This window comes from Ornithorhynchus anatinus, chromosome 4 (assembly GCF_004115215.2).
Source record: "Ornithorhynchus anatinus isolate Pmale09 chromosome 4, mOrnAna1.pri.v4, whole genome shotgun sequence".
In the NCBI taxonomy this organism is placed as follows: domain Eukaryota; kingdom Metazoa; phylum Chordata; class Mammalia; order Monotremata; family Ornithorhynchidae; genus Ornithorhynchus; species Ornithorhynchus anatinus.
The window spans coordinates 18,025,100-18,050,868 of NC_041731.1; the positions used below are offsets into that span (position 1 = coordinate 18,025,100).

The 25,769-nt window shown below is 46.2% G+C and overlaps 1 protein-coding gene across 1 annotated transcript in view; it reads right to left on the reverse strand.

The window, feature by feature from the left end:
* Window positions 1-25,769, reverse strand: part of ADCY1 (adenylate cyclase 1) — a 333,336-nt gene that overhangs the window by 38,811 nt on the left and 268,756 nt on the right. Inside the window, 1 exon segment of the mRNA XM_029062682.2 lies at window positions 2,187-2,303. Within this exon segment, the coding sequence (XP_028918515.1) occupies window positions 2,187-2,303 (117 nt within the window).

Here is a 25,769-nt window from a genome sequence, read left to right on the forward strand (position 1 = left end):
TAATAATGTTGGCATTTGTTAAGCGCTTACTATGTGCAGAGCACTGTTCTAAGCACTGGGGTAGATACAGGGTAATCAGGTAGTACCACGTGAGGCTCACAGTTAATCCCCATTTTACAGATGAGGTCACTGAGGCACAGAGAAGTGAAGTGACTTGCCCACAGTCACATAGCTGACAAGCAGCAGAGCAAAGATTCGAACCCAGGGTCTCTGACTCCCAAGCCCGGGCTCTTTCCACTGAGCTACGCCACTTCTCCTCAATAAACTCCAGTGTTTGTCCATCCACTGCCACTTCGAACAGAAACTTCTTCCTCAAACTCAATCATCTTGCCGCCTCCTACCTCACCTTGCTACTCTCACACTACAGCGCAGCCAGCTCACTTTGCTCCTTTAATGCCAACCTACTCACTGTACCTCGATCTCGTCTATCTCACCTCCCGCCTGCATCCTGCCTCTGGCCTGACACGTCCTCCCTTTTCATATCTGACAGACATTTACTCTTCCCCTCTTCTCTTATTGAGGCCCATCTCCTCCCAGAGGCCTTCCCTGACCAAGCCTTCATTTCCTCTTTCCCCATTCCCTTCTGTGTCACCTTGACACGCTCCCTTTTTTCACCAGCCCTTCCCTCAACCCCACAGCACTGATGTACATTTATTCATATTAATGTCTGTTTTCTCCTCTAGACTGTAAGGTCATTGTGGGCAGGAAATGTGTTATATTATTGGGTTGTACTCTCCCAACAGCATAGTACAGTGCTCTGCACACAGGAAGCACTCAAAAAATATGATTGACGATGATGAAGATGACAGTGATGATAAGGAGGAGGAGGATGAAGAGAAACCCCAGCCTAGTCAGGTCCTTCAGCAGGAGGTAAGGAATGGCGTGACTTTGACTTTTTCACTGCTCACACACTGACCATTTTGTGTTTTCCTCCGGAGGAGTGTTATTACTTTTACTTGGGTTCAATAACGGCCTTTTCCTAGTTACTGGGGGCAAGAATGTGAATCCTCTTTACAGACAGGTCTAAGTACAGCCAGTAAAGAGATTAAAAGAGGAGTGTGGGAAGGAGAAAGACTCTAATGCTCTATGGTATGCAAACCGTTAAACCGTGCTTTGGATTCGACGGGATGGGCTTCCCCTGATCAAACGTCCTCACGTTTTGTGGCAAAAAAGAATCTGTTTTCAAACAGAGAAATTGGGGAACAAGGTACAGGATTGACAGCAGGAGCGACAAATGTTTCCTAATTCCCCAACGGCCTTCTGGCCAAAATGCAGAGCGAAAATGCACGTTATGGCAGAACTGAACGTGTTTGCAAGGCTGCAGCTTATCCTTCCTACTTCAGGTTTAGAAATATATAACAGAGCATCACACAGAAAAATACGCACTGTAGGACAAAATCCTCGAGATCAGCGGAAGTACTAAAACACAGAATGATCTCACCCAGCTTCAGATTCCAATTATTGGAAAAATCAAATGCCGTGAACATGGTATTAGCAAATGGTAGTTTAAAGCAACGGATGACTCAGGGTTCTCTTTGAAAGAGGCTAGAAGTGGTGCTGAGACTCAAACACCAAGCTACCTCGGTGTCCTGCTGAATCGAATTAGCCGGACCATTGTTAAATGTACTGTCCTGTAATTATTGTCAGAATGGTGAGTCACAACTGAATTTACCTTCCCGATGGTGATGGGGGGTTGACATCCTTGATGGTGTCGTTGGCCATGGCTCAAGGCTCCAACTTTCATTCATTCATTCAATAGTATTTGTTGAGCGCTTACTGTGTGCAGAACACTCTACTAAGCGCTTGGAATGTACAATTCGGCAACAGATAGGGATGATCTCTGCCCACCAATGGGCTCACATCTAAAAGGGGGAGACAAACAGCGGAACCAAACCAAACCTGTCGAGCCCCTTGCCTTTCCTACGCACCTGCGTTCTCAGTAATGAAATTAAAAGGCACAACTCCGACCTCTGCAGCAGGGGCTAAATTGTGAGGAATAAATATGGGTAAAATCCTTGACGATTCAAAACCAAAGATTCATATGATAAGTGCGTGGTTTCTCGCCGTTATCTCTGGATCTCATCAGCTCAGTCACTTGGGCGAAGCTTTTGAAATTTGAGTTGGAGTTTAGCCTCGGTGGACAAATGTAAGCGTAAAAGCATTTCTCAACATTTCAATGAGCTTACCATGTTTCTTGGATTGGACATAAGGAAATGCTTTGCCACATGGGCTGGTAAAAGGTTGAAGAGAATTCTTTTATTATCCAGCTTGACTCTTTCCATGTCATCTCTCTCCTCTTCTGCCTACGGTGGGAAACAGGCATATGTATTTTTAAGTGTGTTTCCATGAATTCCATTAAATAAATATTCCCACGTTTAAATTCTGAAGACTCACTCTGGTGTTCCCCAAAGAGGTAGTACTTCAGCTCCCGTGAGTAAACCATTTATTGATACTGATGGTATTTGTTAAGCGCTAACTATGTGCCAAGCACTGTTCTAAGCACCAGGTTACATACAAGGTAATCAGGTTGTCCCATATGGGGCTCACAGTCTTAATCCCCATTTTACAGATGAGGGAACCAAGGCACAGAGGAGTTAAGCGATTTGCCCAAAGTCACACGGCTGATAAATGGCGGATCTGGGATTAGAACCCATGACCTCTGACTCCCACTGAGCCACGCTATTAATTGGTAGACAGTAGCTCACTTCTTACGACAAACCTTATCAGAACAACTCTTTTACCCACAACCTATTCTCCCTACCTCTTAGATTTTGATTTCTCTGGGGAGAGGGAGTGGGGTCGGACCTGGTTATCTTGTATCTACCCTACTTCTTGGCATATGGTAAATGCTTAACCAACACCATAACAATAAGAAGACATAGGAACAACAATCACTAAGCTATTATTAGACGCCAGCCTTTTAGCAAATGCATCCCTAATCACTGAATACCAACTGTTTATGTATCTGTGAAGCTGAATTCTTTAGAGAGCCACATGCCCGCGTGTCTTTGTGTGTCCGCGAGCAAACACAGGCCTGTAATCTTGTTTCTGGCACGTCTGCCTATATTATCATTATTGAGAAGCAGCGTGGCTCAGTGGAAAGAGCACGGGCTTTGGAGTCAGGGCTCATGAGTTCGAATCCCAGCTCTGCCACTTGTCGGCTGTGTCACTGTGGGCAAGTCACTTAACTTCTCTGTGCCTCAGTTCCCTCATCTGTAAAATGGGGATTAAGACTGTGAGCCCCACGTGGGACAACCTGATTCCCCTATGTCTACCCCAGCGCTTAGAACAGTGCTCGGCACATAGTAAGCGCTTAACAAATACCAACATTATTATTATTATTATTATTAAACCCGGGCTCTTTCCACTAAGTCATGCTGCTTGCTTCTCTGTTCTCCCTCTCATATAGACTATGAGCCTCAAGTGGGACCTAGTTATCTTTTATCTACAGTGCTTAGAACAGTACAGTGCTTAGAACAGTTTTTAGTACAGTTTTTAGTACAGTGCTTAGAACATAGGAAGTGCTTAAAAATCACAACAATCATTATTATTTTTAGATTAGCTAGTAACAGTGGAAGCCCTGACGATGCAACACCTGTGAAAATGACTTGGGCCTACCAGGCCTGTTGGAGCTACAACGTGAGCATCCCTTGTGCCTGTGCACCTAAAATGTTGGAAAAAGAAGGGCAAGAAAGCAACAGAGCAGTCGAAGTTTATTTTAATCTTGGCCCAAGCCCTGGGTTAGTTGAGGGGAGGATCTGCTAAGTGAACCAAGACTGTGCAGGGTTCCAGAGACCCCACCCCTTCCCAACTGATATGAGATGTGACGACAAAGTCATCTTGGCAGGTAAGTGAGGAGGGAAAGTCAGCACCCTCCTTCCAGTGGTCCCAGTATTTCAGTATTCCTGCCCTTTCCACTTAGAAATCTGGCCATCCTATCTAGAACTGGTGGAGCCTGAGGGATACTTCCCATCTTCTGATAACTCCGAGCTTGCCCACCCGGTGAGGCGAATCTAATAAAATGCTATTATTTGTGAAAGTTCCTCCACCAGGAATTGAAATTCAACCAGGAGGTGGTCGAATCACTCGGGATTTTTTTTTCTGTTGTTTTCCACAAATCACCTTGAATTTCACCCAATTAAAGGAACCTAAACAGTTCCCAGATGCCCACACACACCTTATTCCAAAGGCTTATGGTGGGCATTTTCCAGAATCTATTCTCCATGGCTGACAAAGGAAACGGGTACAAACAACGTTACCTTCACTCGCTTTACAAATAAATACATCTATTGCAAGTCCAGCTTTTCATAAAAAGAGATAGAATTTCAGCTTCGTGCAGGTCTTATTAATGCGGAGAGGCAGTTTGAACAGATGCTGACATAAGGGGAGGGTGAAGCATTTCTGTACAATAGAATCTAAGAGAGGAGGCTGCCATCAACGGTAATAAATTTATAAGAATCTTGGCATCTAGGCAAAACAAACCAAAGAAACAGTGCTTTAACTTTAACGGAAGGATCTGAGCCAAGTCCTCTCACGTTCCCCCTAATAATGTGTGAATAGACTGCCTGTATGTTGTCAACTCTTCTGAGCTACTTGATGGCTAAATAGAGCCTAGCTAAGCTTTCTCCGGTACTTGACACCATTACGTCTTTCCCTCCAGGCTACAGCTAATATGGCATAACTCTGAACCTCCCATAGCACTGAAAATCCTTAGTATCACAAAAATAGAAAGGAAAAAACAAAGAAACACAACTGTACCTAGGAGAAAGTGATGAAGATCCACACGGACAAATCCCAGATTACCGCAACACAATCCACCCCTTGGATTCAACCTGCATTGTTTGATGCCTTACCCTGGGTTCCAACCACCCCAAAATATATTCATGCAAGGGATAATAATAATGATAATAATAATGGTACTTTTTAAGTGCTTACTGTTCTAAGTACTGGGTAAATACACCTCGCATCATTTCATGACCCCCAATATTGAGGATGAGCACAACAGATAAATTTACCCTCTCCTCCTTGCACTCTCCTCCCTGGATTGAGATTAAGCATTCAACCATCTTGGTGAAAGCGCTACCCAAAGTCTGTGCCATATTTCCAAGGAGCAGAAGAAGCCCTCGTGCAGAAAACCAAAGTTATTATTGAACTGTGGAGGCCATGTCATTTAGAAATATCTAATGAGTTAATTGCATCTCAGTCAGAGGAATTGATACCCAAGGAGGATCTTACTGAACTTCAATTAACCAATGCTTTAATTCAGTGATGCTGAAACAAATGAAATTATGGTCTCTCCACCACAGCTAAAATCACGATTGAATTTTCAAGAAAATGGATTAAAATAGAAACATGATTTTTGAAGAAAACCCTGATAGAGAGAGGAATAGAAGGGGGCACAATCCACCAATCAATCAAAGGCATTAATTGAGAGCTTACTATTCACTCAGTCTTATTTATTGAGTGCTTACTGTGTGCAGAGCACTGTACTAAGCACTTGGAAAGTACAATTCAGCAATAGAGGTGATCCCTGCCCACACCGGGCTTACAGTCTAGAAGGGGGGAGACAGACATTAAATAAGTAAACAGGAATCAATCTAAATAAATATAATTATAGATATATACACATCAAAACAAGTAAGCAGGCATCAATTTAAATGAATACATTTATAGATATATACATAAGTGCTGTGAGGTGGAGAGGGGGAGCTGAGGAAAAGGGGTCTTAGACTGGGAAGGCCTCTTGGAGGAGGTGAGCCAAGGGCTTTGAAGGGAGGAAAAGCGGTTGTTTGGTGGATTTGAGGAGGGAGGGCATTCCAGGCCAGAGGGTCGACGGCGGGGCAGGAGGGAATGAGACCCAGTGAGAAGGTGAGTATCAGAGGAGAGTAGTGTATGGGGTTGGCTGGAGAAGGAGAGAAGGGAGGTGAGGTAGGAGGGGGGAAGGTGATGGAGAGCTTTGAAGCCAGTAGTGAAGATATGGTGAGCCCACAACAAGCTGTCTTGTTAGTGACTGTGATCCTACGAACAACAAGAAGGAAGAGACTCATGAAGGCACCGACGGGCTCTACTTGAGGCAGATGATTGCTGGCCTGCGGGGGCAAAGCATAGAGGGACGAGTGGCTTTCTCTCCCTGTTCTACCCGCTAACGTGCCTGGACCAATCAATGGCAGCCATTTTGAGCCCCACCTGCGACGCCTAAGGCAGACGAAAGGCGGTCCTTTTGTATCGTGACGAGGCAGCATAGAGGGAAGCCCCTGGAGCGGGGGTCCACAGAAAGGCACGCAGAAGCAGCAGGAGAAGGAGCAGAGACACACAAGGGGAAGCAGCACTGAAATAAGAAGGAGGAATGCTGAGGAGCACACCGAAACAGTGGAGTTACAGTAGAAGCTGCTTGGAAGCAGAAAAAAGACGCACCAGCAGACTGGCATCGGACCCTTGATGGCATGGAGAGAGTGAGTGAGGTAAAATCTAGTCAGTCAAACTAAGTAAAAAACTTCCCATGGTAACCCTAGTGATCAGTGGTGTTTGACTTTACTACGTGTCACCGAGGCTTCCCCGGTCCAGGAAGGTCCTTGGTTGGTCCGAACCAGGTCTTCACGACAGAGGAGTTTTTGTTTGATATTTCTGAGGATTGGGATGACATGCCCAGAACGTTTCTGTAGAAAGGTAATCTGGGCAGTAGAGTGAAGTACAGACTGAAGTGGAAGAGACAGGAGGTTGGGTGGTCAGAAAGGAAGCTCATGCAGTCATCCAGTCGGGATAGGATGAATGATTGTAGTAATGTGGTAGAGATCTGGATGGAGAGGAAAGGGCAGAGCTTGGCAATGTTGTGAAGGTGAGACCAGCAGGATTTGGTGACAAATTGGATACGTGGGGAGAATGAGAGAGCAGAGTCAAGGATGACACCCAGGTTCTTGTGTGACGGGAAGTATGGTTGTGCCATTCACAGTGACGGGAAAGTTCAGGAGAGGACGCGGTTTGGAAGGGAAGATAAGGAGCTCTGTCTTGGACATGTTGAGTTTTAGATGGTGGGAGGACATCCAAGTAGAGACATCCTGAAGGCAGAAGGAGATACGAGCCTGGAGGGAGGGAGAGAACGGGGTAGGAAATACAGATTTGGGCGTCATCTGCACAGAGATGATAATTGAAGCCGTGGGAGTGAATGAGTTCTCCAAGGGAGTGAGTGTAGATGGAGAATAGAAGGGGACCAAGAACTGACCTCTGAGGGACCCCTACATTTAAGGATGGGAGGGGGAGCCCGCGAAGAAGACCAAGAATGAACGGCCAGAGAGTTAAGAGGAGAACCGGGAGAGGATGGAGTCAGTGACCCCAAGGTTGGATAACGTGCCGAGGAGAAGGAGATGGTCCACGGCGTCAAAGGCCGCTGAGAAGCCGGGGAGGATTAGGGTGGAGTAGGAGCTGCTGGGTTTGGCAAGAAGGAGGTCACGGGTGACCTTTGAGAGGGCGGTTTCCATGGAGTGGAGGCGGCGGATGCCAGATTGGAGGGGGTCCAGGAGAGAGTCGGAGGAGAGGAATGTGCAGCACTCTGTACTAAGCATTTGGGAAATGATATAGTTGGTATTTGTTAAGCGCTTACTATGTGCCAAGCACTGTTCTAAGCGCTGGGGTAGACATAGGGGAATCAGGTTGTCCCACGTGGGGCTCACAGTCTTAATCCCCATTTTACAGATGAGGGAACTGAGGCACAGAGAAGTTAAGTGACTTGCCCACAGTCACACAGCCAACAAGTGGCAGAGCTGGGATTCGAACTCATGAGCCCTGACTCCAAAGCCCATGCTCTTTCCACTGAGCCACGCTGCTTCTCCAAGATATATTAATATATATATGATATTATACAGTATGGGTTCAAAACCTGGCTCTGCCACTTGCCAGCTGTGTGACTGTGGGCAAGTCACTTCACTTCTCTGTGTCTCAGTTCCCTCATCTGTAAAATGGGGATTAATTGTGAGCCTCACGTGGAACAACCTGATTACCCTGTATTTACCCCAGCGCTTAGAACAGTGCTCTGTACATAGTAAGTGCTTAACAAATACCATCATTATTATTAATCAGCAGACATACACAGGTATGTGGAAGGAATTAGCTTCTTGTAAGGTGCATTTGGAAGAAAAGAAGTTGTTATTTGAATCTAAACCGGACAAATTCTTCACTGCAGTTGAGAAAACACCACCAGTGAGCAGAACCATAATTCTATTTCAATTCTCATTCAATTAATAATATTGCAATATTAGGGTTTGAATGACTTTCATAAATATCACACAATACTCGAGTCAACCTCTCACTCTGGTATTCAGCACGTAAAGGACTCTCCTATTACGTTCCCAGAGGTCCTGTCATGGATCCTGATTTAGAGCATGGAAGTCTATGGAAAAAATGAATCCCATGACACAATCACATTTTCAAAGAACGCAACTCAGTGGTTTTGTAAGCTAGTACCCACCACGAGAAAACACTTTGTTGGGTGGACCAATAGTGCTCTCTACCCACTACTTACAACTTTTGTGTGACTGTGGGCAAGTCGCTTTACTTCTCTGGGTCTCAGTGACCTCATCTGTAAAATGGGGATTAAGACTGAGCCTCACATGGGACAACCTGATTACCCCGTATCTCCCCCAGCACTTAGAACAGTGCTCTGTACATAGTAAGCGCTTAACAAATACCAACATTGTTATTATCATCATTTTGTGAAGGGCATTTCAAAGGTCATGTTGCGTCATCGAACTGTCCCCAGCGTAATGGGAGGATACGAGAGGTACATAATAAATAACCTGCAAATAATAATAATAATGCTGGTATTCGTTAAGTGCTTACTATGTGCCAAGCACTGTTCTAAGCGCTGGGGTAGATACAAGGTAATCAGATTGTCCCACGTGGGGCTCACAGTATTAATCCCCATTTTACAGATGAGGTAACTGAGGCACAGAGAAGTTGAGTGACTTGCCCACAGTTACACAGATGACAAGTCCTTCCCTTTCCCTTCTTCCCTTCATTCCACCCCTTCCCACCACCTGTTCAAGTGTCTTTTCCACCCTTAGTCTCTGCAGCAGAGGCTTGGCCGCTGCCTCACCATCTCTTAGGTCCCCCAGTTCCCCAGATTCCGGAATTCTCATTTTCTTTTTGAAAACCAAGCATAGCAACAACTGCTCCCAGGTTCTCGGCCGCTGTGGGCTCCATTCCCCTTCTGGTTCCTAAAGCAAATGCCAAGCAGTGGAAGAGTGGGATGGGGATGGAGGGAGAAATGGGGGCATAGGAGGCCTAGGATGGGCTAGACTGGCCCTCTCTTCCCCTCACTGAGGCTGGGGCCGTCAGGTGGAGAGCCAAACCAGAAGGGAAATCACCATGGTTAGTTTAAAAGAAAAAAGTTATATTCCAAGTATTTTCATAAGCAGCGTGGCCTAATAGATACAGCACAGGCCTGGGAGTCAGAGCACAAGGGTTCTACGACCCACCACTTGACTGCTTGGCAAGTCACTTCACTTCTCAGTGCCTCATTGACCTCATATGTAAAATGGGGATTAAGATTCTGAGCCCCATGTGGGACAGGGACTGTGGCTAAGCAGGTTAGCTCATCTCTACCTCAGTGCTTAGGATAGTAAGTGGCACAGAGTAAATAACAAATCGCATTAACAAATATTACTAAAAATAGTAAAACACGCACAAGTTGCTTCAGGCAAGTTTGAGCAAAACAAAATGAAAGATGCCTTATCAGGAAGACACAACACATCTGGTGGGCTGACCACTAAGGAAGCTGTAAAATACTAAAAATACACTTAGGCAAACAGATTTTTTTATTCTATCTGCTCTTCGGTTGAAAACAAACAGATTCTGCTTCATTGAAAACATGACAGTTGATCATCTTATTGGCATTTCTCAGGGAGGAGGAAGAGGCTTCTATAATTAGGAAAATATTTGGCATTTTTTAAACAAAAACCCAGTTAATATATATTGGTTCCTTTCAAATATGTTAACATAGTCATCCAGGGAAGCCATTCTTCTTGTAGGAAAATTTATCTTTCTGCTTTCCAGCTGGGCAATGTGTTTCCAAGTAAAACTAATCGCCACTGCTTTTTGTTTTAATTCTTTTTTTGGTATTTCTCAAGTACTTACTCTGTGCCAGTCGCTGTACTAAGCACTGTAGAGATACCAGCAAATCAGGTTGGAAACAGTCCATGGCCCACATAGGGGCTCCCAATCTTAATCCCCCTTTTCTACAGATGAGGTAATTGAGGCACAGAGAAGTTAAGTAACTTACCCAAGGTCACACAGCAGACAATGACAGAGCCAGGATTAGAACCCTGGCCCTTTGACGCCCTGGCTTGTACTCTTTCCAAAAGGCCGTGCTGTTTCTCACAGTGCTCCTGAACCACACTATCGACTCTCTGGCCTCTGAAATCTTGCTTATGCTTCTCCCCCGGCATGGAAATCCCTTGAATCACCAAGGCCGCAGTTTTTCCCATTTTCCAAATGCTCCTAAAGTTCTGACTCTTTCAGTGAAACTCCTCCTTTCCAATTCAGATCTATCACCAGTTGCCTTTAGCATTAATCCATTTTTTCAATTTATGTAAACTTACTCTTGTTAATCTATTTATTTTTCTCTACTTCAAATACCAAGAGAGGTAACATTTTCCCTTTCTCCTCCTCCAAGTATCTGTAAATGGTTCATTCATTCCAGCTTCACACACGGACGGGGCCAACCAGGGATTGTATGTCTTACTTAACTCGACTCTCCTGAACACGGAGACATTCATTAAATCCTTTGGACTGAGTGATCTCCCAATTAGTTGACTTTGTCAGTTCCTCGCTGGTCTCCCTGTCTCCCTCCCCTGCCCTCTCCCACATATACTTCCTTTTATTGCCCAGATCATCTTTCTAAAATGTCAGCCAGTACATTTCTCCACTCCTCACCAGCCTCAAATCATTACCCATCTCTCACTACATCACGCCAAACCCCTGCCCACTTAATTCAAACCCCTGTTCCCATCCCCACCCCTCCCTGCTCACTTCCTCTGACTTCTCCTCTCACCTCCGGCACACATCTCACCACAGCCATGGTAGAAACACCCAGAACCAGGGAAATGCCCGCTGTGGCTACGCCATCATAGGTGAACACGTCCAAATAAAGGATGACCCAGGACATCTCACTTGGCGGGCCGGTTTAACAAAAACCCTGAAAACAGCTTACTGAATCAGGTGCCAACCACAGTGGGGATTGAGGTGGCCACCCCGGCAACTGCCTGTTGGTCTACAGAGCTAAAACACAGCTCTGGCACTGTGTTGTTGTCATTTGGAGCCCCTTCAATCAATCCATCGTCGGTATTTATTGAGTGGTAAGCACGCTTAGGAGAGTACCAATTCAACCTAGTCAGTAAACAAAGTCTCCGTCCATGAAGAGTTAGAGGAGAAGACAGACATTAGAGTGAACTGCAGTTGGGGACATGGCAGAGTACACTGGCGTGTACCTAAGTGCTGTGGTTGTGAGGTGAACATCAGGTGTTCAGGGATACAGATTTAAGCACACAGGCGATGGAAAAGGGAGGGTGAATGAGGGAATGAGGGATTTGCTTGGGAAGACCATTGGAAACCTGTATTGTGGTGGCCTGCCTCTCCTGTGGCGCCTACTCTGTGCCAGGAACTCTATTAAGCACCATTATACAGATGAGGTAATTGAGGCACAGAGAAAGGGCACAATTAAACCACAACTAAACCTCAGCTGCCCCCACCGAAAGCAGCGGGAGAGGCACGTGCTGCCCCGGCCACCATCCACGGTCAGCCCTCAACGTCCCCCGGCAGCAAGATGGGGAAGATGGGATGGGAGAAAAGGGGAGGGAAGGAGAGGGGGAAGGCAAAGGAGGGGAAGCAGTGGAGGAAAAAGGGAGGGGAAAGGAGTCGGGACATTAGCAGAGAGGACTTATTCTTCCCCACGTCCCTGCTCATAAATCAGGGATGGTAGAGAATGGTGAAGTAGCCAGTTCAGCCCACGGGCAGCAGAAGGCCGTCCCTTCTCCGTTGCCCAGAGTCGAGGCCAGGAATTCCTCTCTCCTCTGCCCCCACCATGTGGGGGCCTGCAGCACTTTCTTGCCTGGGTGCTGGTGGGTTCTGCTTTTGCCCCGTGGCCCCCCTCTCCCCCTCACCGACACTCTCCCAGTCACCATCAAGTTTTGGCTATGCTCACTGGGTGCAGGGATGGCGATGGATTTCCCGGGGCTGCGTCAAGCGATGCCCTTCCAGGGAAGGGGTGAGAGCTCCTGTGCTGGGAAGAATGGGCCAGGATGCCCACAGAGCGCAAGGCGGGCCATCTGGGCAGCATGATTCATTCTCCTCCCCCCTGAGGCATCCAGTGGGCCCAGAGCCCCTGGGGCCTCCCTGGATCTTAAGGGGCTCCTGAAGTAAGCAGCCAGGTTGGTGGCCCCCTGAAGGCTGCCTCGTGCCCTAAGTGGACTGGCCGTTACCGAACCCTTCCCCAAGCAGCATTAGGCCGGGCAGAGCCTGGAAGCCCTAACACCACCATATCTGGGGTCAGGTACCTATGGGCCAAATTTGACTGTGCTGAGACAATAAGGTCCTGGAGCTACTCCATAACTGTAGAGTCGGTCGAACTACAATTAATTTGCCCCTTCCACATCGCCGACCGAGTAGAGCAGGGATGTGTCCTAGGCTGCCAGGCCGGAGGAAGTGGAGAGGGATCTCAAACCAGAGTCAAAATATTCCTCCAGCTCACTGGAAAATTCTTTCAATTCAGAAGCCTATGGGCAAGACAGAAAGTCTTTGAAATAATCCTCCCGAAATTTCTGAATGTTGACTTCACTTTGATGATGTAAGATGGTATACGGCTCATTATAAATTACTTCAAAGAGTCATTAATTTGTAGGCTTTGAGGATGGACCAATAAAAAACTGAAGAAAGTTGAGGCTTTGGATAAACCCACACAGCTGTGACCCAAATGTGACCTAACAAGGAACAGGATGGGAGTTTCAGGAGGTGCGGGTTCATGGCCCAGCTCCACCATACGTCATCTGTGTCACCTGGGGCAAGTCATCAGCTTCTGTAATAATAATAATAATAATCTTGTTACTGCTTGTTACTATCTGCAAGCATACTACTAAGAGCTGGAGTAGATAGATGCAAGATAATCAGGTCGGACACAGTCCCTGCTCCACATGGGGCTCAATGTCTAAGTGGGAGGTGGAGCATGTATTGAATCCCCATTTCACAAATGAGAAAACTGAGGCACAGAGAAGTTAATTGACTTCCTGAAGGTCAAGTGGAAAGCAAGGGGCAGAGCTGGAATTATAAACCAGGCCCTTTGATTCCCAGTCCTATGTCTTTCTCTTGTTCATTCACTCATTCAATCATATTTATTGAGCACTTACTATGTGCAGAGCACACTGCAATAATAAACACACACACGTTTCCTGCTCAAAATGAGCTTACAGGCTAGAGGAGGGGAGGCAGACATGAGTATAAATAAATAAATTACAGGTGTGTACATAAGTGCTGTGGGGCTGGGAGGGAAGCGGAACAAAGAGAGCAAGTCAGGGCAATGTAGAAGAGAAGTGGGGGAGATGGAGGCTTAGTCAGGGAAGGCATCTTGGAGGAAATGTGCCTTCAAGAAGGCTCTGAAGGAGGGGAAAGTAATTGTCTGACAGATTTGAGGTGAGAGGGCATTCCAAGCCAAAAATGGGCGGTGGGCCAGGGATCAGCGGTGAGAAAGATGAGATCGAGGCACAGTGAGAAGGATAGCATTACGGGAGTGAAGTGTGCGGGCTGGGTTGTAGTAGGAGACTAATGAGGTGAGGTAGGAGGAGGCAAGGTGATGGACTGCTTTAAAGAGGTGAGGAGTTTTCATTGGATGCGGAAGTGGATGGTCAATCATTGGAGTTCCTTAAGGAGCGGGGAAACACATCCTGAATGTTTTTGTAGAAAAATTATCCGGGCAGTGGAACAAAGTATGGACTGGAGTAGGGAGAGACAGGAGGCAGGGAGGTCAGCAGGGAGGCTGACGCGGTATCTCAGGTGAGATAGGATGAATGATCGGCTTAACTTGGCAGCTGTTTGGATGGAGAGGAAAGGGTGGATTTTAGCGATGTTGTGAAGGTGGGACCGGCAGGATTTAGTGATGGATTGAATCTGTGGATTGAATGAGAGAGAGGAGTCCAGGATAATGACAGGGTTACAGGTTTGTGAGACAGGAAGGATGGCGGTGCCATCGACAGTGATGGGATAGTCGTGGGGAGGACAGATTTTCGGTGGGAAGATAAGGAATTCTGTTTTGGACTTCTGTCTTCCTCAGTTTCTTCATCTGGGAAATAGGATCCATATCAGCTTTCCCTCCATCTTAGACTACAAATCTCACGTGGGACTGGGATTGTGTCCGATCTGCTCGACTTGCGTATATCCCATACTTGCACGGTAGGCGATTACAACATTTTTATTATTTCATCTCCTCAAGAATTCTAACTGGTCACATAAAACTTAGTGCCATCACCAAATTCTGCTCCCTAGCTATCCAACAAAACATAGGCCCCAAAAGTACAAACCCGAATCAAGAAGCCCTGCTAACTTTTGGCAAACTGAGTTTGGTGACAATGGGGCACCCACTTCAAACCTAGTTGAACGTCTACACAACTGTAGAGCCATCTGACCTTCTCCACAACCGTGAAACTGGAACTTGCTACCAAAGACTCATTCAGTTCCTGGAGCAGTTTCTCCTGTGAGCCGTACTTGATATCAAACGATAATCATCACGATAATTGTGATCTTTGTTAAGCACTTACTATATCCCAGAAACTGAACTAAGCACTGGGGTGGATACAAGCAAATCAAGTTGGACAGAGCCCCTGCCCCACATGGGGCTCACACTCTCGATCCCCCTTTTACATATGAGGTAACTGTTCTCAGGGCTGGAGTAGATATAGGTTTATCAGGTTGAACAAGTTCCCTGTTCCATAGGGGGCTCACAGTCCAAGAAGGGGGGAGAAAAGGAATTTTGTCCCTATTTTGCACATGAGGAAACTGATGAAACTGAGAAGTTAAGTGACTTGTCCAGGGTCACCCAGCAGGCAAGTGGTAGAGCTGGGATTAGTACCCAGGTCCTCCTACTTCCAGGTTCATGCGTCACTTCATAAAAATCCTTTGTAATCTTGAAAATGTGCCCCTCCCCAAACTGGTTAGTCACTCCTTCATTCATTCAATCGTATTTCCTGAGCACTTACTGTGGACAGAGCACTGTACTAAGCACTTGGAAAGCACAATGTGTCAACAGAGATTATCCCTACCCAACAGTGGGCTCACAGACAGGAAAGGGGGAGACAGACACGAAACAGAACAAGTAGACAGGCATCAACAGCAATAGTATAAGTAAATAGAATTATAGATATATACACATCATTAATAGAATAATAAATATGTACATATATACACAAGTGCTGTGGGGCAGGGAAGCGGGTAGAGCAGAGGGAGGGAGTCGGGGTGATGGGGAGGGGAGGAGGAGCAGAGGAAAAGGGGGGACTCAATCTGGGAAGGCCTCCTGGAGGAGGTGAGTTTTCAGTAGGGCTTTGAAGGGGGGAAGTGTGCTCGTTTGGTGGATGTGAGGAGGGAGGCCATTCCAAGCCAGAAGTAGTACGTGGGTCAGGGGTCGACAGCAGGAAGAGTCACTCCTTTTCTCCTGTGTCTTTGTGATTAGGCCTTGCAACTTCTGTCTTCATCCGTTTCAACATCTGTGAAATGGGATGCACATCAGATTTTCCTCCCTCTTCAGATCTTGAGCCCCATGTAGGACAGGACTGATCTGCTCGATCTATACCTACCCCAGTGTGGGAACTCGCCTGGCAGCATGAGGGAATGTGAGTGGGTCTGCACAAACTACAGAACTCTGAGCAATGTTTTGTGGAGATTATAGATCCTGAAGCCTTAGTACCAAGGTTTGCCTGGGTAATGCTTTCGATGGGAGACTCCATCACACCATCGTGTGATGAGCAGTACAGAAAGTGATTCAGTAAGTACAACGGAAATAAAAGACAGAGTCCCGGCCCTCAAAGGAGCTTACAACCTAAAAAAAAAAGCGTGATTGAATAAAGAGCAGAAACATATCTATATTATGAAAGCTTGAAAGCTCTTTTAAAAGTGATGAGATGAAAACTAGCTCCCTTAACATATCACTTCGTGATTCTCCTACCTAAAGGGGATTGTCGGCAATTTCCCTATTCTACAGCCTGGCTCAGTGGAATCTTATGGAACCACAAGGGGGCAACGCTATCCATAAGAAAAGACACCTGAAACTTGAAAAAGCCCTGTGAACATTTAAGAAAATGAGTGATAATTACGTTCCCTACATATTCTATGTGACAAAAATACTGCTATTGCTAAAGCACGCTCTCTCTAAAGGGAAAGGACTAAAGAAATTGCCTTGCAAGATTATTTTTGCCTTTCCTCTTCAAGAAAGGATATCAAATCAGATGATGTGATTTTTTTTTTCCCTTGTAAATGCCAAAGAGTATAATGGAAGGATATCAAATCTGATGATATGATTTTTTTTTCCCTTGCAAATGCCGAGGAGGAGATTTCTTCAGTGGAATTAAAGACCTTTAAAATAACACCCAGAATAAATCAGATTAGGAGTTTACACTATCTGAGTTCTTTAGTTTTCAATTTTCTCTCCACTTCACCAAATCATCAACCCCTTAAAAAGCTTCCTCCTATCTGCACCATTCCCTAATTAACCTCATGTTGTGGCATTCTCATCATCCACCAGAATGCTAGAATTTGATGATACACTCAGGTATAAAGGCCAGTGTTCATTGCAGTTGCATAGTAGATTGAATCACCTTTGTCCCGTTTCTTCCAGGCCCTCAGTTTCCAGTGGGATTGGAGCTTATGTTTCTGAAGCCCCTTCCAACCTGGCAACTCGGGATAAGAGAGGAGGCTTCAGGATGGGAGAAGCAGCATGGCCTAGTGATAGAGCATGGGCCTGGAAGTCAGAAATAGCTGGGTTCTAAACCCGGCTCCTCCACTTGTCTGCTGTGTGACTTTGGGCAAGTCATTTAACTTCTCTGGGCCTCAGTTACCCCATCTGTAAAATGGGGATTAAGACTGTGAATCCCATGTGGGTCAGGGACTGCTTCTCACCTGATTGCTCAGTATAGTGTCTGACAAATAGTGCCTGTGCATTCTGCACTCAAAAATTGAGGGTCAAAGAGTATTTTCTATGTATATCCTTCATTTATAAAATTCCCTTGATCCAATAGCCTAGCAGAGCTCTGCCCAGCTACCATCGAAGACCCAGGGCCACATCTGAAATAGCCTCTCCCTGTAGCTCTCATTCTACATCTTTTAACTCAAGATCGATCTTTGATTTTGTGTTCTGTGGTGAATGGATTTAAAAGCCAGACCCAGGAGACTGGAGTAGTTTCAAAATTATGACTGTGGTCTGCCGTGGAGAGAAGTAGTAAAACCACTCCAACAAGTCCTTCCTGTCTATGCTTTTGCATTTTGACGTTTCATTTCTCAAACACTCCCATTGCTTATAATTTGTTTCCTGCAATTTATTTATCTTTTCTATGTGTCTATCCTTCTCTACCTAAAGGGGGAATCCCTTGAGGGTCAGAAACAAATCTCACTGCTTTATCCCTTATCTACCCCAGCACTCCCAAACCTAGGGTTAAGTAGCAGGAGGGTAGAAACCAGGGAAAGCCTCCCACCTTCACACCTTATGTTGTCCTTTTTCTTTTGACCTCTGCAAACTAACTCTGGCTTAGTCTGGGAAAGTAGGGGTCCCTTCAGGGGAAGAAAAGATCTTCTGCTGTATGCTTGCTGGCTAATGCAGAGGAATGTCTCAAATTCATTTTGGGCTTTCTCATTTTTTCACCATTTGCCAACCAGCACTTCCATTACAAAACCCCATTTGAATGACAATATTTTATACACTCAAAGTCTCACTCAACAACAGTACAAAATCTGGACCTAAGCAACATGAGGCCAGTAAGCAGGATAAGCCATTTCACTTGTTACGTGTCCTTCCAAGTGGAATAACTCAGAAAGGGTAATTTCTGGGAATTCCTGGTTTTCCCCCTGGCTTCCTGGATAGTTTGATGCGGTGGTGTAGAGTATGGGTTTTCACTTTTCCATTAAACGCCTACAGTATCTACCCCCGGCTTGCATCCCCTGTGTATGTGGAATGGAGCAATGGTGAGAACTCATCTCCCAGAAAATACGCATTATCAGTAGCACAGAAACTGGCAAGATGTGGAATCAATATCATAGCGCTGTGTGGGACTTAAAAATTAGGTGAAGGATAGTTCATGGAAGTGATATTTCGCTTGACAGACCTGTTTGGAAAGGTCTTTCCTCATGAGAAAGAGAAGCAGGTGATGGGCAGGGTCAGATTAAAACGGGGTGATCCAGGGCTTCAGCCCAGGAGCTCCCCTGGAGTTTAGGGAAGCCTCAGCTGATAGTTCAAACTACATCCCCTCTAGTCCTTACCAACATAGTAGCCTCTGCTTGGGGCATTATGAAGACCTTGCCCTTTCCAGGATGGTCACGGCAAGTCAGTTTGTGCCAGCGTGCCTGGATTTTAAAGGGAATGTTGTGGGAAGTGGGCAGCACAGGAATGAAAGGAAGTGCTGCCCTTTACGTTGTAGTGAACGGAAAGCACAAAACAGGACCTGTATATTCCAGAGATCACTCCAGTAGAGCCTGGGATTTTTTGAAAATCGAGATGACCTCGGTCTCCTCCTCCCTGTCCTTTTCAGTCAGCCCAACTGCCTGGGTGGGGAGGGGAAGCAGGGAGAGGAGGGGTACGAATTAAAAAAAATAGTTGCTAATCACTGCCCACTCCGTAGCTCTTAATTCCAGGGCCTCCAGAAGGAATCTTGTCGATTCTGTCTTGAGGGAGGTAATTTAGCCGGTTAGTGAATTAAGAGGGGAAAGTGGATTTGGAGTTTAAGAGGCAGTTTGGAGATTGGATGAAATGAAAAGTCACGCAGAGATGAGTAGCGTAAGGCCCACTCCTGCTTGGGTTTACTCACTGGGAGACCATCCACTATGGGACATTATTATGATTGGGGGGGCAAGACAGTACTCCCCTTTTACCCCTCATATTTTCCCACCCCTTCACCCTACAAATGACTTTACTTTCCGAATCCATCCATAAATCAATCATATTTACTGAGTGCTAGCTCTGAGCAACGTACTGAACATTGGGGAGAGTACAATATAACAGAGTTGGTAGACACGTTCCTGACCCCAGTGAGCTTCTAGTCTAGAGGGGGAGACGGAGATTAATATGAATAATAAATTACAGATATAAGTGCTGTGGGGCCCAAGGAGAGGTGAATAATGGGTGCAAATCCATGCCTAAGGATGATGCAGAAGGAAGTGGGAGAGGAGGAAATAAGGGCTTAGTTGGGGACGCCCTCTTGGAGGAGATGTGCTTTCAGGCAGACATTGAAGGTGGGGAGAGGGCTCATCTGTGGGATATGAAGAGGGAGGGCTCTCCAGACCAGAGGTAGACTAGATGAGGAGTTAGCAGTGAGATAGACAAGATCGAGGGAAATTGAGTAGGTTGACATTAGAGGGGCGAAGAGCGCGGACCGGGCTGCAGTAGAAAAGCAGTGAGGTAAGGCAGGAGACATGGTGATAAGGCTAAGCGTGGAGAAGCAGGGAGCGGGGCAGACGAGGTCCACTGGGCAACACCACTTAGTCACCGTGTCACCTAGTAGATAGAGCACAGGCCTGAGAGTCAGAAGGACCCGGCCGCTGTTCCGCTGCGAGATGTTGGGCAAGTCACTTAACTTCTCTGTGCCTCAGCAATCTCATCTATAAAACGGGGATTAAGACCGTAAGCCCTGTGTGGGACGGGGACTGTGTCCAACCCGATTAGCTTGGATCTACCCCAGCGCTTAGCACAGTGACTGGCACATAGTAAGGGCTTAACGAATGCCACAGATATTATTATCCTAGCGGGTGTCCTCCTGACTCAGCTCCCCCGGAAGACTGGCCCTGGACAAACGGCAGCCTGGCCACAACAGTCCCTGGCTATAAGGACTCTCTGGAGATGGTTTCTCCCACCCTCTCCTCAACACTGATGGTACCTGTCCAAACACAAAATGCAGGCTCCAAGGGAGCTATTTGGACGTGCAATGTTGTGCATGTGCTTTTTAACTGTCAGGGTGCCGTCCCACTGCACTGCAGGATAGCCCTCCGATGGGACCCTTTTCTGTCTCTCTTCCTCCACCACTGTCCCCACCTTCAGCTTCAGAAGATCAAACCACGGGGCAAAGTACGGAGGAGGAACAGGAGGAGAGGCAGGGCTGAAAATGCCCTTTGGTCATGGTGGAGGTCTCCCGAGGCATGCTCCCCTGACCGCCAAACAAAAGGTCACCTGGCCCCAGCTACTGAGGCCACCCACAGCTTCCCTACATTGCCGAGTGCCGTAATAATGTCATCATGCAACACTACAGACGTCATCATCTGCCACCAGGGTCATGTGAAGGGGGGAGTTTCCCCTTACTAGTTGGTCCAGCCTCGGGCCCAAATTTCAACTAATGGGGGCCTGCCGATGGACTCATCGTTTGGCAGTCAGAACATTTCTAGCATTTAATCATCCCAGTGATCCAAATTCAGTGATACCGAATTGCTCTCTAAAACCCTAGGCAGGGTATTCCCCGCTCCGTTCCGGAACCAATGTGTCGAGTTTTACACCCAACGATTGTGCAATTTTTGTTGTTGCTGCGGATGTTCTTTTCTGTGTTTGTCTTTCCCTGAATTTTTGCAAGAAAGAGGGAAAGACCCCCTTCCGCACTCCGCTTCCCTGTCCCGTCCCACGATCCTCAAAGAATTAGTATCGTACTCCACTGGATGACGGCCCAGTGGTGTCTACTGCTGTTTAGATCTCAGAGATACTCTGTTCTGTGAATGTGAACTGCACTAATTCTCCCTATTCTGCAGGGCACAAGGGGAGCAGGTAAGAGAATACGAATGACTCAACTAAAACCATCACCAAAACAGCACGGACAACTCAAAGGAATGTCCTGCTGGTGGAAGGACATACCTTTCCCTCCTTAACCATTGGTGCCTGAGCAATGCAGGGGGCCAGAAATGGTGGACAGCTCTACTAATATGGATAAAGTGGGCAAACGCATCTTAAAGACACTCACGCTCAAAAATTCAGTGGTGTAAGCTTTGAATCGAAGGACAACTAGCAGTTACTACAACGTTTTGCATGTATAAGCACTTAAAAGATACCATGAATAAAAAAAGGTTGCAAAGAAAAGAAGACATTTTAGTGTTCACGGACCTGATCGGGAAATTTTTATTTATAAATTTTAAAAGTTCAAATGCTTGTAGCGGTTCTGTTCTTTGATTCTGAGAGTTTGTTAAATGGGAAAAAGAAAAACAGTAGAAAAAATGTATTTGGTAATTTGTTCTCAAAACCTTAAAACGCAATTATCCTGGAAGTTGTTTTATGTTTTCTTTTTATAATAAACCCTTAGTATCTCATTGGCAAAGTATCAGAAACCAAACCAAACCCTTGAGTGTTTATTTTACCTCCAGGTTCATTGTACCTAAGCCTAGATAATTCTGTTGTTTGCTGCAGTGAGGTCACAACTAAATCTATGTGAGCCAAGATAACGGGAATAGGGTCAATGAGCCAGGGGACAAACAGGAAACATCAAAACCCAGCTAGGTTCTGGATCGATGAAAAAACTTACAATTATCAAAAACAATGAACAACAATAGGTCATTTTGGCGGATTATAATGTCAAAAGATATCCAATATCAATTAAATTTAAACCTTGATGGAGCGACTTTCATTCAAGTTTCCCGGGATAAATTCTCAACCCCCACAGAGCCGAAGTCAGACTAACTATTCAATCCCTGCCCGGTTCTTCAAATGGGTTGGTGGGAGGTAGGGGAGGGACCCCTGTTTGGAGAAGCAGCATGGTTAGTGGAGAGATACCAGGCCTGGGAGTCAGAAGGACCTAGGTTCTAATCCCGGCTCTGCCCCGTGTCTGCTGTGTGACCTTGGGCAAGTCACTTCACTTTACCTCATCCGTAAAATGTGGATTAAGGGTGTGAGCCCAGCGTGCGACAGGGACTGTGTCCAACATGGTTAAATTGTACCTACCCCCGCGGTTAGAACTGTGCTTGGGACATAGTAAGTGTTTAATACGTACTATAATTTCTACACAAATGATTCCCAAATGCTTTTCACTCACTTCACCTAGGTTCTCACATTCTCATCCTCTGGGACATAACCACAACAATTAATTGATCGCTTGTCAAGAGCTTACTGTGTGCAGAACTGTCTTCTAGACTGTGAGCCCATTGTAGGGTAGTAATCGTCTCTATCTGTTGCCCAACTGTATTTTCCTAGAGTTTAGTACACAGAAAGCGCTCAATAAGTATGACAATGAATATTATAAAGTACTGTAATTATCACCTCTGGTTCCAGGCTCAACATTATAAGGGACTCTAAGAGGGAGAGGTCCAGCTAATTCACCGTTTAGAGAGCCTAAAAAATTAGACTGTCCCATGAGAATCAAGCAGGGTCTAATAAGATGATCAGACTCAACCTTCCACTTGGGTTTTCTCTGCGTTTAGCTTAACTGGGACTATCTCTCTCAAATACATTGCTGCAGATGTATTTACTTTTACGCTGGACTATTCCCCTCCGACTTCAAACCCACTCAAGCCTCTTCTGTACTAAAAATACCTTCTCTGGACCACCACCCTCCTCCTCCAGCTCAATGTCTCCGCTCCTATTCTTGCACGGAGTTCTTGAAAGGATTCTACATTTCTGTTACTTTCAATTCCACTCCACCGACTCTCGTCCTAACCCACTGAAATGTTTTTTGCTCTCTTCAAGCCACTAACTCCTAGCTCATCATGGACACCAACAACCTCATCTTAGCCAAACATAAAGGGAACGACTTCCTCTTTAGCCTCGCTGACCTCGTCAGTGACTTCAACATGACCACCCTCCACCTTCTCCCACTAATGCATTCCGATCTTGTTTTCAACCCTATGAAATTCACCTCATTCTCTTCCTCTATTTTTCTGATGGATTCTTCTCAGTCCAGTATGCTGGCTTTTTATTCACTTCTCAATTCTATGCTATTTTATGGTGCTATATTTCATACGTTCACTCGTTCAATATATTCATATATTCAATATATTCGTATATATATTCAATATATTCAATATGAATATATTCAATACGTTGCTATATTCAACACGATTCTCTTCCAGATTTTCTATTTTTCTTCTTTTATATTTACTCTATCTCCATGTTCATCAGCTCACATGATTTCAGCTACCATTTCTACGCAAATGATTCCCAAAGGCTTTTCACTAATCTCACTCAGGGTCTCACTTTCTCTTCCTCTGGCATCCAGGACATAACCACATCAATTAATCAACTGATCAATCGCTTACTGTGGGCAGAACACTGTCCTGAGCACTTGAGGGAGTACAAGTGTTAGAAGACGTGATCCTGGCTCTCAAATAGCTTAGTGACTGGAGAAGAGACAGGCACAGAAATTGCAGATGGCGGGAGTGAGAGAGCGTACCTAAGATTTGTACATAAATACTTCAGGGTTGTGGTAATCTAAGTAATTATCTGGCAGAGAAGGGCTGAAGTACAAGTTCGGGATAAATAGTGTGGAGATCAGAGGTTACTTGGAGAAGACTTCTGGAATGAGGTGTGATCAAAGAGGAGGTTTGAAGAGGCAGACAGTTATGGTCTATCAGATAATCAATCAATAAATGGTATTTATTGAGTGCTTACTGCGGGCAGAGTACTGTACTAACTGCTTGAGAGACTACTACAGAGCTGGGAGACTACTACAGAGCTGGGAGACACATTCGCTGACAACCAGGAGTTTACGATACTGAGGGAGAGACAGACATTAAAATAAATTATTGATGTAAACACAAATGCATAAGTGATGGGGGGCTGAGGCTGGGGTGAATATCAGGGTTTAAAGGATGCAGATCCAAGTGCTTAGACAGACAGAAGGGAGAGGAAAAAGGGGAAATGAAGGCTTAGTCAGGGAAGGCCTCTTTGAGGAGACGTGATTTTAATAAGGCTTCGAAGGTGAGGAGAGATATTATTTTTTTACGGTATTTGCTAAGCACTCAAAATGTCCCAGGCACCGTTCTACGTGCTGGGGTAGATTCAAGGTAATCAGGTTGGTTGCAGTCCAATTCCCACTTGGAGCTCACGGTCTGAATCCCCATTTTACAGTTGAGGTAACTGAGGGCCAGAGAAGTTTAGTGACTCACCCAAGGACACACAGCAAACAAGGGGTGGAGCCTGGATTAGACGGTCTATTGTATATGAAGGGGGAGGGAGTTCCAGGCCAAAGAGAGGATGTGGGCAAAGGGTGATGAGATCTAGGGACAGTGAGTAGGACGGCAGAGGAGCAGCAAAACCCACAGGCCAAGCTTTAGTGGGAAATCAGCAACGGATGGTAGGAAGGGCGAGTTGCTCGAGTACTTTCAAGTGGATGTGGCAAAGAGTTTCTGTTTGAGGTGGATGGGCAACAACTTGGGGAGTAAGATCAGTGAGGAGGCCAATGTCGTAGTCAAGGTAAGACACAGCAAGCGCTTGGGTCAGCAAATAAGCAATTTGGATGGAGAGGAAAGGCCAGGTTTTATTGATGTTGGGAAGGTAGAGGTAACAGGATTTGGTGACGGATTGGATGAGCGGGGCTCAGTGGAAAGGGCCCGGGCTTGGGAGTCAGAGGTCATGGGTTCGAATTCCGGCTCTGCCACTTAGCAGCTGTGTGACTGTGGGCAAGTCACTTCACTTCGCGGTGCCTCAGTTCCCTCATCTGGAAAATGGGGATGAAGACTGTGAGCCTCACATGGGACAACCTGATCACCTTGTATCCCCTCAGCACTCAGAACAGTGCTCTGCTCACAGTAAGCACTTAACAAATACCAACATTATTATTATTATTATTATCATTATATGTGGGTTAAACGAGAGCTGAGCCCAGGATAACGCTACATTTATGGGCTTGTGAGACACAGAGGATGGTGGTGCTGTCTACATTGATGAGAAAGATCTCTTCACCCTCAAGGACCCAAGGACAATTCAACCACCTCCTCAGGGTATCACTGGATTAAACTGCAATTGCTGTCCTTTACCTCACCAGCTCCACCATGACCTCTCCATTCCCCCCATCCTGTCAGCCCATTCCAGTCCTCTCCTCCCACCATAAGCCCCCCGCCCTCCCCGCCACCCCTACCTCCTCTTCCCACCCAATCCCTGTAATCTGGTCCCAGGGACACCACTCGTCCCCCTTCCCCGTGCGGACCCCCGTTAACTAGCTCCCATCCAAGCCCGCCCCATCCCTCGCACCATACCCTCCCCCAGAGCTCCCCTACAGAGCCTCAACCAAGTGCAGCCTACGGAAGCTCTGCTCCATCATGGGGAAGCTTCCCTTCATTCTTGATGTGTTTCTGACTCAGTCACTCCTCCTCTTCCCCATCACAGAAATCTGTCTCTCCCAAGAAGTAGCGTGGCTCAGTGGAAAGAGCCCAGGCTTGGGAGTCAGTGGTCATGGGTTCGATTCCCTGCTGTGCCACTTGTCAGCTGTGTGACTGTGGGCAAGTCACTTAACTTCTCTGGGCCTCAGTGACCTCATCTGGAAAATGGGGATGAAGACTTTGAACCTCACGTGGGACAACCTGATTACCCTGTATCTACCCCAGCGCTTAGAACAGTGCTCTGCACATAGTAA